The following is a 16,957-nucleotide window of genomic DNA, read 5'->3' on the forward strand; positions in this document are numbered from 1 at the left end:
TATAACATGTGATACTTTTTTTCATGATTCTTTGATTATTAAAAAGTTGTTTTAAAAAAGTCTTCAATATCACTTTTATAAATTTAACACATCCTTGCTGAATATTCCTGTTTTTTTTCTGTATTTTTGATCAAATAAATGCAGGCTTGTAGCATAATAATAAACTTCTTTCAAAAACATTAAAAATAGTAATGGGTCCAGACTTTTTACTGGTAGCCTATCAAACTTTATCTAAGCTAATCTCTTTTTTTGTTTAATGAAGATGTTATTGTTATTGTTGTTATTTTGCTGTTTTATTCAGTTTATTCACAGTTCCAGAATACCACTTCAGTAGATGAACATGAACGTGCTTTTATCATTTTTCTGCGTTATGGGCAGGATTTTTCCCTCCCATTTAATCAATATTGACTGCAGATATTGTCATATTATTAATATCAGTAATATGTTATTATGTATTGCATTGCTACCTTAAATATGCTATACACAAATCAAGTGGAAGAGAAAGACACGATCGCTACTGAGCAGGAAAAAAAATCTAAACTAATATTCCTATAGGCTTTGATGTCAGGGTATTATCTAATCATCAGCATCAGAATATAGAAGATAGACCCATATGAGATCTTTTATTTGAAACATTTAAAAATGTTGCAGTGTGTTGGTTTTTTAACTTTGAATACAAACGTCTTGTCTTTTACTTTTGTAGCTTTTTTACTAGTCAGCTCTGGACGCGATGTTATTCATTGATTGTACGCGCAAATTCAAAGCGTCGCGTCTGGGCACGTTAATGACGCTCGCGCTCTTTTAAACTCATAAAGCGGTGAATGGTTTTTCCAGAAATGACGCTGATCTACAGTATCCCACAAGTTTATATTTAAAATACATTGCAATCACACCAAAATCGATGACCTGCATTACGAGCTGTGCTTCTTTGCGTGCCTATTTCTGCTTTTGCTTCGCACTCAGCACCTGATGGATGCGTTCGTTGACCGCCTCTGATCGCCTCTGACGTCCCCTCGGACTAAACTGGCTGGCGCCTCTACAGTCATGGGCTGGCGTTAATGTGACGTAATGTAACAGTCTATGGTTAAGATAAACATCGTCACTATTTTTAGTTGATTAATAGGCTACATTTTGAAATAAATTGTAGATAGGACATTTAATTTTTTTTTTTTTTTTTTTTTTTTTGTCCCTCTGTCTGGGCCCCATCCCGCCAATCGGGCCCTAGGCACGTGCCTAGTTTGCCTTTGCGTTAATCCGGCTCTGGGTGTATCGGTGCAATATGTTTGAAGTGAACATTCTTATATTCAAGTGTTGCACGGCTCCTCATAGCTCTTTTTCATCACTTGTGTTTTCCTGCTTTAGAAATGATAAATAAACGTAAATAAAATAAAAAAAGGCACAATGTCGTAAAAAATACAATTTGAGGAGTTTATTCTATTAAAGCACAGATAATTAATTTATAGAATATTATTAATTAAATCGGGTGACAAGACTTCACAATTATTTAATTTTTTTACATTGTAAGAGCAGAATAAAAAGTCAAGAATCCGGCCTAGAACATCAATTGATGGAGTTCTTGCCACAACTTTGACACCCTTTCACTGATACATTATTTTACTGATGGATAAATATAGGCAGAGCAAAACAGAAAAATTACAACCCAATAAGAATTTTTAGCACAATTAGTTGACATATATTTGAAATAACCAATTTTTTTAAAACGCAGAGGGCTATAAGTGGCTTGACGAGTAATTCCCAAGGAATAAAGATTTGATTCTAATAATCATTCCATGAATTTAAGCCGTTTTAACTTTTGTAAAAAAAAAGTCCATTAGTATAGGATGGATGATTATTACACAGAACAGGAGGCAACAGCTTTTCTGTGACTGTGCAGGTCCTTGAGGCACCAACGTTTACGGTAACAAACAATATATTTATTTTCATTTACTTGAAAGACAGCACAAGCACACGTCAACAAAACATTTGGCACATTTTGTTTCATTTTAAATGATAAATCAACATACTGCTTAATGATCATAATGATGACCTACATTAGTGGTTGCTCTGCTAAGACATCAGTGCGAACTTGAGGAGAAATTACTTAATAGATCCACTAAAAATCACTACTACAATTACTGTAACTGAAAAAATGTCTAGTTCTAAAAAAAAGCTTGCAAACACTTGATTTTTTAGAATACAATGAAATTCAGACATCTTACATCAATATTTTGAGTGAGTCTTGTAGTTCAAAAGTTTCTAAATATATTGTTAAGGCCACTTAAAGGCTAGAATGATTTGTTTGCAATAAGCAATCAGCAAGTAAAACAGCAACTGTAAATGAAGGGGGAAGTGTGTGTCCAGTTTCTACATGACTGATACACACACACGTCTCTCCAGAACAGGTTTGAGAGGGGAATATGGGTGTGGAGAATCACAGCCCAAAAGCTGACGTGTAGATGATTCCCAATCCCGGCCGATCTCCAGCCTGCTGCACACACACGGATACTGTCTGTCTGTCCGACAGGCCCAGTCCACGGCCCTCTTCACTGCCTCCCAGTGCATCGGCCTGAATGGAGAAGAGCACAAAGTTATGGATCAAATATACAAGAGTGAATCACTATGAGGACGTGTGCTCGTACCTGGACTCCTGAGACTCTTTCAGCCGGAGGAGAGACTCGAGCAACCGTCCCACTGCCAGCTTCTTCACCCGGATCAGCTGCAGCACCAGCAGAGTCGCCACCAGTCTCAGAATTTCAGCATGAGCCTTCACACCTGACAGACAAAACATGTGACTGATTAACTGATTCTGACAGACAAACTGTGTCTGAAAAATTAAGAAGATTCGATTTTAAAAATCTTATACCAAAGGAACGGATGCCTTTCTCCTGAAGGAAGACATTGGCAAAAAAGTCTACGTCCAGGTTGAGGAAGCTGCTCAGTCTCTCAGTGCACTCCCAGTATCCATCCTACATCCAAACAATACAAAAGTTCATATTCCCTTGACTTACACATTTACATACCGTATATAATCTAGTGCATTAAATCATGTGTAAAAACCTCATGTTGAAGCTCAAACAGCTCATTCCAGGCCACGGTGTCAGGCTTGCTTGTTTTATCTGCCATGACCGACAGATTCAAGATGTCATGAGGTTTTGTAAATTGCTGAGTCCTTAGTTGAAAACCAGTAGCAGCCCTTCTTGTAGCTTCATGAGACAAAAGATAGAAAGATGAGACAATGATATAAAATTGAGACAAAGGATAGAAAGATTTTTTTACTCCACATCAACATTGAAACCTCATCAGTGTGAGCCAACTTACATTGTGCAAAAGTCACAGTGTCTAGTGACTGTAGTAGTCTTTGCCGTTTTAGTTGTTTTGCTGGTTCCATTAGTTGTGTTTGTTCTTGATGAGATGCTTCATAAAGTCTGGAGGATGAGGAACCAAAAAGGCCCAAAGGCTCATTCGTACTTTGAAGGAAATCACCAAAGCCACTATAGGAGAGAGGGAGGGAGGGCGGCGCAGACATTGTGGGATAACCAAAGTCAGCGCGGCCAGAAGCCTTGCCACAAAAAGAGGCACCCACCCTGCTAAAAAAAGTAGGAGGAGGAGTAGGACTGGGAGACAAGTACTGCTTAGATGCAAGATTAATAGGAGGACCTTCAAAGAGAGGAGGAGTTGAGGCGTCACACTGGACCTCTGAGAGACGGTGAAGGTCAGGAGATTCCCTCGTTGAAAAAGAGGCGCTCTGCCTGCCAAAAAGAGGAGGAGGAGGAGGGCTGTGAGACAAGTTCTGCTTAGATGCAAGACGAGGAGGAATAGGAGGACCGTCAAAGAGAGGAGTTGAGATGCCATGATCGATCACAGAGAGACTGTGAAGAACAGGAGTTTCACTCGTTGAAAAAGATGTGCTCACCCTGCCAGAAAGAGGAGCAGGAGGAGTGGGGCTGGAAGACGAGAACAGATTAGATGAAAAAATAAGAGAAGGAGGAGGAGGAGGACCTGCAAAGAGAGGAGGAGTTGAGGCGCTATGCTCCAATGCTGTGGCACGGCGAAGGGCATAAGTTTCACTCGTGGGGAGAAAGGAATCAAGGCTGCAATCAATGGAGAGAGAGTCCGCCGATGCAGAATCAAGAAGGGGAGGAGGCACTGAGGAGGCAACCCTAGAGACACGACCAAGGGAAGTTGGAGGGGGAGGGGGAAGCCTGTCACTCATGGAGCCAGATTTGGACATCAAGGCACTATCAGAAGGACGAGGAGGTTGCATTGACTTTTTAAGAATTTGATGATGAGGGAGAGCACCCATTGAGGCACCTACAGGAGCCTGTGATGAGGTTGTGTGAGGCGTCGCATCACTTTCATCAGAACTTAACTTAAACTTTCTTGCTGAGCGTCTGCAACGGAGAATGCTACCTTCAAAACGTGAAGGACGCCAGCTGCTACTGGAGCGAAGAAGAGGGAGAGCTGCAGATAATTCCATTTCAAAATCCTCAGTAAGATCCGCATAGTCATCCTCTGAATCAATTTTTTCATCATACAATGTAAATTCTTCTTCAATGTAACTACGAGCTGAACCGTCAAGAGATCTGGAGCCGCTACTGGACCATTCCTCTGAATCCTCCTTAAAAAAAAAAAAAAGAAAATTATATATATATATATATAATTTTTTTATTTTATATATATATATATATATATATATATATATATATATATATATATATATATATATATATATATATATATATATATATATATAATTGATTGGTGTGAATACTGAATGATGTCAGCTTAGATACTACGTTTTACATTTACATTTATGCATTTGGCAGATGCTTTTATCCAAAGCAACTTACATTGCATTTCAAGGTACACTTTTACATTCTTATCGGTTCTTGCTTTCCATGGGAATTGAACCCATGACCTTGGCGTTGCAAGCACTAACGCTCTACTGTTTGAGCTACAGGAAAGCCACTGTTGCATTTATACTACTACATTACATACTACATTATACTACATTGCATGACAACAGCTGTAATAGACCATTTTGTTGTTACCCATACATAATTAACACATTTAATACGCCCATCCATGAGCTTCTCTTCAGTCCAGCCCATATATGGCAAAATATCCACATCCTCTTCTGATATGAGTTTAGGAATATCTGTCAATCCAGTTTCAAGCTCATTCTGGTCCTACAAAGAGCAATTGAGATCACAAAAGTCATTTTAGTTTAACTGTCATACATCACACTTTAACAGAAGTTGACTTCTTATATCAGATAATTTTTGGTATATTTTCATTATCAATATTTAGTATATTTTCATTATATAGCATCTGCAATAAATTTTGCCGCTGGGCCATTTATTGACCCAAGTCTGAAAATGCGATTCACAATGTGCACTTTCACATTTTATTGACCTTTTATTTTTCAACTTTTATTTTTATTAAAACATTTTTAACAAACGATTATAATAGGTAAGTATAAGGAAAAGCTGCCTAAAAACACATGCAAGAAACATAATTTGAATAGCTACATGATTAGACATTGAAAGCATAAATGCTTGAGAAAATTGTATTATTAAAAATTGTTGCATTAAGAAAAGGTAGAAGATGTTACTTAGGTACTATATGTTATTGTACATTTGTTTGGTCACCCTTTTTGCTCTGTAATGGTTTGCTCTGTTTTGCTATTGAACAGTCTTTACGAATAGGTGTATTACGAATTTCGAATTTACGAATAGGTGGTAATACACTATTCGTAAAGATGGTTCAATAGTAAAACACAGCAAACCATTACAGAGTAAAAAGGGTGACCAAACAAATTTAAGCTAGAAAGAAAGACAGAGCAACAGTTTTTGATTTTTCTGTTTGTTTCTCTTGATCTTGAAACTTGAACAAAGACAATTCTTTGCCTGAAAGAACAATAAAAGATTATGCTACACATTTAAAATCTTGTTTTTACAGATAATGTAAATTATTATGAATTTAAAAAAGCCATTTATTGTTACTATATGTTTAGAATGAATGATCTGAACACATAACCCCAACATTATGAGTAATCATACCCTCTCTTCGATGGCGACAAAGCTTGTGAACTGGGACAAGATGGAGAACTCTTTACTGAGCTCAATGATGTAGGACTTCAGCTCTGCTTTCTTCCCCTGATAGAGAGATACAAGACAGCAAGTCAAGTTCTTCTGTTAGCAAATTTGCCAGTTCTATTAAAAACAGCAACAATCAGTAAAATATTGTACCTCATGTTCTGCTTCACTGTTGCCTAGAATGCCATCTTCATAGTCTCTGATGATCGCTCTTGCTGTTAACTTGTGAAGGAACTACACACACACACACACACACACACACACACACACGATCAAAAATTGATGATATTTCAGATTATATGAAGTATTTAAGATGTTCACTCACAGTTCCTTTTGTCTTTTGTAGTTCTGTGGTGGAAACCATTGTTTTGATCTCCTGCCCACTCAAATCACCAAACAGTGTGGCCTAAAAGTGTGAATATTACACAATTAAAAATTTACAGCAGAAATGAACATACCTATATGAAGAGTAATATTTAATTACTTTCACTTATAGTATGCAACAATATAACTATACTGACAAAATAATCGTGAATATTTACCTACATACTGTATATAAAAATATTTTAATATAAAAAATGCCATACAAAATCTTCATGTACATGATAATGCAAACAAACTGTTGATTCAGAGCTTTGAATGTATTTTATGAAACAGGCGGAAATAATTCATCATCAAACTCTAACTATAATAGTAAAAAATACTCAAATAATAGCTACATTTGTAATGTTTCTTAATTTTATAGTTTTAGCAAAATCTTTCGGATATACTGTGAATTTTACAATATATTACTCAGTCCAAACTACAATAAACAACAACATAATCAGATCAGCTGGTAAATAGCGCAGGTCTACCTGAGTGCAGTTCGGCACAAAGCCGTATATGAGAGTGTGACAGTCACTGAAGAGGCCGTGAAGCTGTGAGGGGGCTTGAACAGGAGGAGGCGCTGTAGGATTAAACTGCTGCCACTTCACTGCCACTGATCTGCAGCCTGGAGACTCCATACGCTGAACCTGAGCGCGCACCTGAAATTACCAGCAAATCTGGTGAACTCAAGCCTCAGAGCGGCCCATGTTGAACTGATAATGTTCCCTTTTTCTTAATCAACACAACAATACAATAAACTGCGTGATTCACCTTCTCTGCCCAAGTGTGTTTCATCTTTGTGTCAAAAAATTCACATGTTCCTCCCCCTGCTTGAGCCAAAGCTCTGAGCATATGACGATTAGCTGTCAAGCTAGACAAACACAAACACAAACTGTAGGTTCAGAAATGAATTGAAGTGTTAAAGAGATTTGTGTTGAACTCTTCAAAGGCAGACCTGAGTCCACAGGTGAAGAGGCGCGTGTGGCAGGAGTTTTCTCGGACCAGCTGTAGGGTCAGAGGCTGGTTCTGAACATGTCCATCAGAGAGCAGAAGGATGTTCCTCACGCCCCGGCTGGGAGAGAGAAGGCTCAGGCTCTGGAGAGGCCGCCACAGCTCAGTGCCGCCACCAGTGCCACTACAGGACTGAAGAGACCACACATGCAATGACATGAACATGAACTTTAGTGATTAACCAAGGGCTCAAGGTTTAGCTGGTTAGTGTGGTACAGTTACACCCTGCTGGATGATGCTGTAACTACAACATTATGGTGGCAAAACATCTCGCTCTAATTGGAACTGAGTGTCCATGAGCAACAACTGAAAAACTGAAATGAAGTGAAGATGATGCATAATGTGAATCGAATGATGTCTCCTGATGGAAGAAGTTAAAAAAATCTGAAGAATATCTCAATACGCCTCCTTTCAAAGCACAGAAACACTCATCTTTAACCATTTTTAAACATTACTCACCATTATAAATTTTCTGGCTGGTTCAGATGCTTCATCTAAAGGCACTGGTGCAGGAAAAGCTTCCTTGTAATCTTAAAAACACATATTTTAAGATTAACACTGTGTGAATGAAGTACCAGCATATAATGTTCTTCACCCATAATGCTTTACTGTGAATTACAAGAATTATAGGGAAATGAAAGTGTCTACATTACAAGATGATCACTAGAACAACAGCACAATTGTTTCAGTGAGTACTAACCAGTGCTGAAAGAGATGATGTTGATCTTCAGGGAGCGGTCCAGAGATTTAAGGACTTGAAGGGCAATCCTGCGGGCGTTTAGCATGGCGTCTCCACGCATGGACTTGGACGAGTCCAGTAGAATGACCACATCGCTTACACTGGACGGATCTCCAGAGCTGGAAACCCCGCTTGACTTAAAGTCTGGGTAAAACACCAGCATGCAGGCCTGTAGGGATCAAAGAGTGTCAGAGAACGACTTTTCTGTGTGTTTTATAGATCAGGCCATGTGAAAGAAAAAGAGGCATTTTTGTCTGCAATATGAATCAGATGTGACTTATTATTTTATTACCTGACTATATTTATCCGGATGGTTCTCGACCCACATCCTGGGCATGTGGATATTAGAAAGACTGAAGTACACCTGTAACCCTTCAGATCCAAGAGTCTGTCCCGGTAACGTGCTGAGCATTACCTTACAGTCGGTCATCTGAACGGGAAAAACACTGATACTGTTAATAATACTGTTCATAACCAAATATGTTTTATTTCCTTTGGAGAACACAACAAGTATTTAGTAAGACAATCCACAAAAATAAGTAAAATAACCTTGGTTTTGATGCGGTGTGAAGAACTCAAGTTGATGATCTCGTAAGGCATTTCAATGGACATAGAGAGAGAAAACTCCCTGAAGAAAGAGGGAACGAATTAAAGAGAGTGTGATATTGGATTTAATATTGTAAATCATCAGCAGATGCATTTAGATTTTTAGTGAATCTTTAGTGAATATCCCTGTGAATTCCCCAGCGTTTGAGACTCTCACCCCTCTGACTGAAGCTCCGTCACACCAATCTTTTCAACAGTTGCCTGAAATACAACAAACTCTCAGTCAAAACACTGTAACTAACAGCAGCCCATACAGTAGTTTAACTACAGTGACTAAAGACCAATCGTGTCGTACCTGAGTTGTCAGATTAAGGGCGGCGCTCTGTTGCCATGGTGCCACGCTGCCAGCCAGAGAGAAGACTATAGAGCCTGATCTCACCACCAGCTCAGTGATGAACGTCACCTTGATCAAAACTGTGGCTCCGGGAGGAAGGTTCCCCACGCTGATAGTAAATACATCCTGCCTCACATAAACACATGACCTTAAAGAAGCCTTCTGATATATTATCACTCATGCATCAGAGAAAGAAACAGTAGTAAGTAACTCACAGGTGCATCCTGGTCCATCAGGTAGGCTCCATGGCCTTTCTCTATGGCTTGCTTGTACTCCTTACGAGCCTGCTCTTTTTCCTTTACCTACAGGACAAAGAAAGACATTGAAAACTGATGAGAAAGCAGAAATGAAGAGCAAAAGCTGCATTCGGCAGATTCTGAATGACTTTAACCTTTCCAACAACGTGTTTTCCATTGATAAAGGCTTCAAATCCACACACTGCTGCCGTCTCCTCCAGTGGAAAGACGTACTTTGCTTCAATGGGAACAGCACTCTTGTTTGTGTAGGTCTGAAAAATGATGACCTGATGACAGAGCAGAGAAAGTTTTGGTTATGGTTACAGTTTGAAATTGTCATTATAATTTTGCTATGGTTCTTTCTTTTATTTTGTTAACCCTATTGGATTTTATTTTGAAGTTCTTGATCACCACGTCATGTCTTTGTTCCCTATTGCACTTTTTGTTCCCTATTATAATTGTGTCCATTGCTGTTTTGTTTTCATCTGCCTTCAAATTTAACAACAAATTTTTGACCACCCCATATTTGCTGTCAGCCTCTTCATCTCTAATTAAAATGTTCATATTTTTAATCATCATATTTTCTGATATTTAACTTATTCTATTTATCCTTTATTCTGACTTTTTATATTTCATAACATTGTTGAACACATGATTGACCTTAGCAGTGAGAGAAAACAGTGATGCTTTGATTGAAAAACACACAACTGCTTTGTATCGCTCATACACTCGCAGTCCAGCTGTAGTATCACACCTGACACAGCAGGTCCATCAGCTTGCACCTCACATTGACAGCCTGAAGAGGAATTTTCTGACCACTGCTGTCCAGCAAACCTGCAGTCATCTCGTCCAGAGGGTTTTTAGTGGACTCCAAACCCTCACTGTCATCACTGGACACTAAAGAAACACATTAAACAAAACCAATGATCAATTTCACAAATCCAAATCAGAGCATTCAGCTTCACAGAGCATCAGATGTCCCTGAGGAATGATTTTTCCCTCCGCCATGTCAAAGTTCACCATTAAAGGGCTGTTCTGCAGGACTCAAACTTGTTGTAGCGCTATATATTGGAGTGCTGCACACAACAATATGGGCTCCGCCATCACGTAATTTGATTACATTTTTAATGGATTTGACAGATCTACAACAGATTCCTCCACATATAAAAGCTCTTTCTACATGTCCTGTTCACTGGACGTTACTCACAGACGTCAGACGTGTCAGTGAGCTGTGTGAACTCCACAACTGTGTTGATATGAGGCTGGAACTCTTTTAACTCGTCTCCCTCCAGAGTGTACTGAACCACATACTTCAGTCTGATCTGCTCTGTGTTATAGACAACAAACTCATCATCCTGTCAAATAGAAACCAGCACACACAAACACAAGAATCACATTAGATCCCAAAAACATGAGCAGAATAATTTAGTACAGAGAAAATGACTAGCACCTCAAATTCAGAGAGTCTGTTGGGTGTGCGGCGGACTCCATGTACACTGTGGTAGCCGACAGGGGCGCAGGTCAAAGTAGTGTCTTTCTTCAGCAGGTCTTTGCAGCGACCCAACGCCACTTCACACACCAACAGCAGCCGAGAGCCGTCAGTTACACTGGGCTTGGAGTATTTCACACTAGTGCTTTAACACAGAGCAGAAACTTACTGACCAACTCAAGTCTTCAGTTGTCATGAAAGTGGAGTATTTACAAATCTGTCATAATTAAAGATTCCTGAATAATGCAAAAGACCACTGACTTTAGAGAGTCACTGAAGTAGATTCCTCCTCCAAGATTCCCGATATCCGTCCTCTCAATTCCATGCTGTTTGACTCCAACCCTGGGCAGCAGCAGACCTCTACATGGAATATTCCATTAAAAATTATATTTAATTAATTACATGATAAATAATAAATTAAATGAATGATAATGAATCGCATTAACACTTGCTGAGAAAATCCCAAAAATGAACAAAAGACATTACATGATTATTGCAGAAGAGTAAATCACTGAATAGACATTACAAACATTGACTTCTGTCAATTTCTAGACAGATATTAGAGTTTTTAAACAGTTATAACATATAACATTTATATAAGCTATAACATTTAATAAATGTATTAAAACTTGTTTTTAAACAGCATTTAAACTGGTTAAAATAAATGGTTAAATTTAATCTTATTACATTTAATGCAAATCTCAACAACAATGTCCATTTTTGTACATTATTATTTCTAAATTCACTTACTATCAGCCATATCAAGAATCATGGTTTAACCAAACCGACTGTATCTCTCTTCACTTGCTCCACCACAGTATATGGTCTGTCATAAACAGGTTTGTGTGGTTTTGTCACTGTGTGTAAATATTATTTTTAAAAGAAAATGCTCTTACCGTGACAGTATTCCAACAAAACTACTGGGACTGGTGGAGTGAAGGAGAGGCTTAATGTTGCCTAAATCCTCCCAAAACATTTGAAGCTCCACCCCTCTGTTTACACGCAGTATCTGCTGAATCTGAACAGGCCTTTAGTGGATACAAGATTAACACCATCATAATATATTCATGTTTGAACTTCAGACCACAGTCGTCACAATCAAGTTTACCTTTCCTGAAGCAGTTGAGAGACAACATGAAACTCAGGGTTTTGTGGTGGAACAACCTCAATGCTGCACCTCAGAGCTCGATACTTTCCCAGAGACGAGGGCGAGGGGCTTCCCAGAGTGGCTTCACTCACATTCAGAATGTCTCTTATCAGCTGAGGACGACAGAAGACTTTAAAGTACCAGTCTGCACTGTGTGTGGAGTTAAAAATCCATATTGAAGAATCTACCAAAATCCCCAAATATGAAGGAAACTATATAACCATGTACTCTAATTGCATACATGTTACCTGACAAAGATCAAGTTTCTGAGACACAAGCTTGTGTTTGGAAGGAGGGTCGATCATTCTGAGGGGTAGAAGAGTGTTGACCTCCTCTAGCAGGGCCTTGACTTCATCCTCTTTCTGAGTCTTTTGTGCCTGCAGTAACAATCCCTCCACCCTGCTCACCTGCAACAGCACAGAGACATTAAACACACAACATTCCTGTGAGCTTCATGATTGGATGTGTGTGTGTGATTATCTAAGGCTCATTCTCACATCATTAAGGCTGATTCTGGAGACAGGGACTGTCAGGATGTTACTAAGGGAACCGAGAGCTTCGGTCCAAACCAGCTCCACAAAGACGCCAACTTCCTGTGATAATGAGCTGCAGTTCAGCTTCTCCTCCAACAGAAGCTGCAAATCAAAAGAGTGAACTGATTTTACACTCATCGGACACGTTATATATGCACATACTGTACAGTATCAACTGAATAAAATAGATCTTCATAGATCTGTTTCTGTCTAACCTGCTGCAGGCTGTAGGACGCCAAGCGTTCAACCTCAGGAGGAAGCGTGTGAGTCCTTGTGAATCCCTGCGTCTCCATCTCCTTCATCAGCAGGAGATACGCTTCCACAGCATCCTCAGACGTCACGCAGTACACAAGCTTGTCCTGCACCACTGCGCTCTACAATGAGAGAGTGTCAAGACATGTCAAGAGTTCATTACCTCTCTCACAGTATATGAGTCCTATGATAACAACATCTAAACAGTTTAAACGGTGTTCGAGATGACCAAACCTCAGCTTCACGCAAGATTGAAGACAACACACGATACTGCTGGCCTTTTCGTCCTCTGGCACTCTGCAGCTCCAAAACAGACAAAGTCTTGGGTTTGACCTGCAACACAGACATGAAAACACCTTCAAACTCAGGCAGTGATGGAGGCTACAAGAATCACTTCAGGAATGTGTTAAACTGGTCATCATACATTTTATTACTATTTTATTTTTCCCCCTAGATCGACTTATTATGTTTGTCAAATTTATGAACTATGGGTGTTGTGTCCATGTATTTATCTGACTTCAGAAAGTTGTGGAAGTTGAAAGTAAGTCATTTGTGCAGTGTATTTTGAATAAATGGTCTACTTTGAGTTCTGAAATGTACAGTGTGTTTTTCATAATACACTAACTCTTTTAATTAAAAGATTAAGGGAAAATCGAAGGAACATTTTTTAATGATGTGACACACTATGACACTCACTCACCTTCTCAAAAACGGAATACTTGGCCACTTGAAAATATGAAGGAAATTCAGGCAGCTCATGGTCGCCGCCTCTGTAAACTCTGCATTGGGTAAATGAAAAGATGCAGTCAGGTAAACTAGCACATCTAAATAAATTATGTGAAAAATGTAGAACAATAAAGAAACTTTTTAATAACACTCAAGGACTGAAGGTGACAAAAAAAAAGAGCATACCTGAACCTGCCGAGACTGGGTCTGCCCTTCTCAAGAGCCGCAATCTCAGTCTTTGGGAGTTCAGACTGACCTTTGAACTCCTCTTTTTCTTGTATCTGGGTCGACACTTTTCCCTCTTTATGGTGAAAAACAACAGTATGTCAACAGCTCCACAAAAACGCATGGTTTAATCTCATTTACTCAATACCTAAATATATCAAATATATTTCTCAACAAAAATGTGCTGCAACAGAAGAGTACAACAAAAGAACAAAACACACCCACAGTAAGCAAACACAACTAATCTGGCTGTGACACTCCCATCCATTATGTTCCTCCATTTTGTTTACACATCTCATGTGACTTGACACAAACATCTCATATCTATTCTAACCAAAGAAAGAAAATATAAGAATTCAATAAATTAGGTTAATGAAACTTCTACCTGGACGAGAGATGAATTCAGAGGTGGGACAAGCCAGCTGTGGGGCCAAATCATGCTGCGTCAAAGGCAGGAGATGCCCTTCATCCAGACAGCTCCACACATACTGGGTCCCAACCACTGGGATCCGGAGCTTCTGGATGCTGCGCTGCCGGTTACTGCTCAGGTCATTCACACTGCTGGTGACTACAAAAGAGCACTGGAGAAGAGAAAAGCAGGTCAGAAGACACACTGCAGATCTTTAGTAGGAACTATTGCTCACTTAATTATTTTAACCTCTTGAGACACTATTTTAAGCATTATAAAGCATGAAGGGCAGTTCCCATTTCCATGTTATTTGTGGGATACGAACCTCTTTGTTGATGACATAAGATATGTTTCCTCCATTTTCCTGAAGAGCCAATCTCAGCTTGTTCTTCTCTTTATAAGGCACATTCTTCACATCTAACACTACAGTACAGTTTTCAAACACTGCCATGATGCCACTGAAGAACATGCCAAGAAAAACGACAGAAGATAAACAAAGAAAATATATCAATCAATCATACGAACGCTATAAAATATATGTACTTTATGCATCAACACAAACATGTTCAAATAAACATCGAATATGTATTAACAAATTATGCATACTATACACATACCTAAAACAAGTGAATTTATTTTCTTTTTAAGTAATTAAACATTCAGGCAATAATCCAAATCGCAGTGTGATAGATATCACGTCATTAGAAGACGGACGAGCATATCTTACCGTGGAGAAGTTTATACCCTATTTTAAGAAAATACAATTAAAGGAGACGTAAACAATCTGCATGTAAAGTTCGTTAAATTACTTCCTGACTCGTACAGTATGTCACCCCCCCCTCCCTTTATAAACATTAGACGGGCTCCATCCAGTGGTCGAAACTCAGTTCTTCATGAGGCGCCGTGTAGGCTACAGCATAGCTACACGGTGAGTTTTCGTGTGTGTGTGTGTGTGAGTGACTGTGTATCGGTGTAATATGTTTGAAGTGAATATTCAAGTTGCACGGCACCTCATAGCTCTTTTTCATCACTTGTGTTTTCCTGCTTTAGAAATGATAAATAAACCTAATAAATAAAAAAAGGCACAATGTCGTAAAAATACCATTTGAGGAGTTTCTTCTATTAAAGTACAGCAAATTAATTTATAGAATATTATTAATTAAATCGGGTGACAAGACAAAGTCTATTTTTTTTTTTTACATTGTAAGAGCAGAATAAAAAGTCAAGAATCCCTAGAACATCAATTGATGGAGTTCTTGCCACAACTTTGACAGCCTTTCACTGAGTGATACATTATTTTACTGATGGATAAAAATTGGCAGAGCAAACCAGAAAAATTACAACCCAATAATATTTTTTTGCACAATTAGTTGACATGAATCCAGAGAAAGTCCATTAGGATGGATGATTATTACACAGAACAGGAGGCAACAGCTTTTCTGTGACTGTGCAGGTCCTTGAGGCACCAACGTTTACGGTAACAAACAATATATTTATTTTCATTTACTTAAAAGAAAGACAGCACAAGCACATGTGTCAACAAAACATTTGGCAAATTTTGTTTAATTTTAAATGATAAATCAACATACTGCTTAATGATCATAGATGATGACCTACATTAGTGGTTGCTCCGCTAAGACATCAGTGCGAACTTGAGGAGAAATTACTTAATAGATCCACTAAAAGTCACTACTACAATTACTGTAACTGAAAAAATGTCTAGTTCTAAAAAAAAGCTTGCAAACACTTGATATTTTAGAATACAATGAAATTCAGACATTTTACATCAATATTTTGAGTTAATCTAATATTTCAAAAGTGTCTAAATATATTGTTAAGACCACTTAAAGGCTAGAAAGATTTGTTTGCAATAAGCAATCAGCAAGTAAAGCAGCAACTGTAAATGAAGTGTGTGTCCAGTTTCTACATGACTGATACACACGCACGTCTCTCCAGAACAGGTTTGAGAGGGGAATATGGGTGTGGAGAATCACAGCCCAGCAGCTGACGTGTAGAAGATTCCCAATCCCGGCCGATCTCCAGCCTGCTGCACACACACGGATACTGTCTGTCTGTCCAACAGGCCCAGTCCACGGCCCTCTTCACTGCCTCCCAGTGCATCGGCCTGAATGGAGAAGAGCACAAAGTTATGGATCAAATATACAAGAGTGAATCACTATGAGGACGTGTGCTCGTACCTGGACTCCTGAGACTCTTTCAGCCGGAGGAGAGACTCGAGCAACCGTCCCACTGCCAGCTTCTTCACCCGGATCAGCTGCAGCACCAGCAGAGTCGCCACCAGTCTCAGAATTTCAGCATGAGCCTTCACACCTGACAGACAAAACATGTGACTGATTAACTGATTCTGACAGACAAACTGTGTCTGAAAAATTAAGAAGATTCGATTTTAAAAATCTTATACCAAAGGAACGGATGCCTTTCTCCTGAAGGAAGACATTGGCAAAAAAGTCTACGTCCAGGTTGAGGAAGCTGCTCAGTCTCTCAGTGCACTCCCAGTATCCATCCTACATCCAAACAATACAAAAGTTCATATTCCCTTGACTTACACATTTACATACTGTATAATCTAGTGCATTAAATCATGTGTAAAAACCTCATGTTGAAGCTCAAACAGCTCATTCCAGGCCACGGTGTCAGGCTTGCTTGTTTTATCTGCCATGACCGACAGATTCAAGATGTCATGAGGTTTTGTAAATTGCTGAGTCCTTAGTTGAAAACCAGTAGCAGCCCTTCTTGTAGCTTCATGAGACAAAAGATAGAAAGAT

The 16,957-nt window shown here is 39.0% G+C and overlaps 2 protein-coding genes across 5 annotated transcripts in view; both read right to left on the reverse strand.

The window, feature by feature from the left end:
* Positions 1–1,408: 1,408 nt before the first annotated feature.
* Positions 1,409–15,002, reverse strand: LOC308692440 (protein mono-ADP-ribosyltransferase PARP4-like). Of its 2 annotated transcripts, none has more exons than XM_081368452.1 (35): positions 14,899–15,002; positions 14,497–14,629; positions 14,148–14,343; positions 13,724–13,838; positions 13,512–13,590; positions 13,046–13,144; positions 12,775–12,933; positions 12,524–12,661; positions 12,275–12,433; positions 11,988–12,139; positions 11,776–11,907; positions 11,141–11,239; positions 10,841–11,024; positions 10,598–10,745; positions 10,145–10,287; positions 9,546–9,677; positions 9,370–9,456; positions 9,116–9,280; positions 8,978–9,021; positions 8,764–8,842; positions 8,507–8,644; positions 8,176–8,383; positions 7,935–8,005; positions 7,420–7,607; positions 7,236–7,335; positions 6,953–7,123; positions 6,424–6,504; positions 6,252–6,332; positions 6,063–6,158; positions 5,058–5,189; positions 3,319–4,618; positions 3,058–3,203; positions 2,864–2,966; positions 2,640–2,772; positions 1,409–2,566 (listed from the first exon to the last, which is right to left on the reverse strand). In XM_081368452.1, the coding sequence occupies exons 2-35, from the start codon at positions 14,620–14,622 to the stop codon at positions 2,365–2,367; spliced, it is 5,586 nt and encodes a 1,861-aa protein (XP_081224578.1). In that variant the 5' UTR covers positions 14,623–14,629; positions 14,899–15,002; the 3' UTR covers positions 1,409–2,364. The 2 variants fall into 2 exon arrangements, with proteins under 2 accessions (XP_081224578.1, XP_081224579.1); XM_081368453.1 differs by having other exon boundaries at positions 14,789–14,911.
* A 643-nt stretch (positions 15,003–15,645) lies between these two features.
* The window catches only part of LOC308692706 (protein mono-ADP-ribosyltransferase PARP4-like), a 62,215-nt gene continuing 60,903 nt past the window's right edge, over positions 15,646–16,957 (reverse strand). For all 3 annotated transcript variants that reach the window (XM_081368988.1, XM_081368989.1, XM_081368987.1), the window contains 4 exons: positions 16,786–16,931; positions 16,594–16,696; positions 16,370–16,502; positions 15,646–16,296 (listed from right to left, as the gene is read on the reverse strand). In XM_081368988.1, coding sequence (XP_081225114.1) covers positions 16,095–16,296; positions 16,370–16,502; positions 16,594–16,696; positions 16,786–16,931 — 584 coding nt within the window. In that variant the 3' untranslated portion in view covers positions 15,646–16,094. The remainder of the gene's footprint in view (positions 16,297–16,369; positions 16,503–16,593; positions 16,697–16,785; positions 16,932–16,957) is intronic.

This window comes from Scardinius erythrophthalmus, assembly GCF_964197995.2.
Source record: "Scardinius erythrophthalmus genome assembly, chromosome: 6".
NCBI lineage: Eukaryota > Metazoa > Chordata > Actinopteri > Cypriniformes > Leuciscidae > Scardinius > Scardinius erythrophthalmus.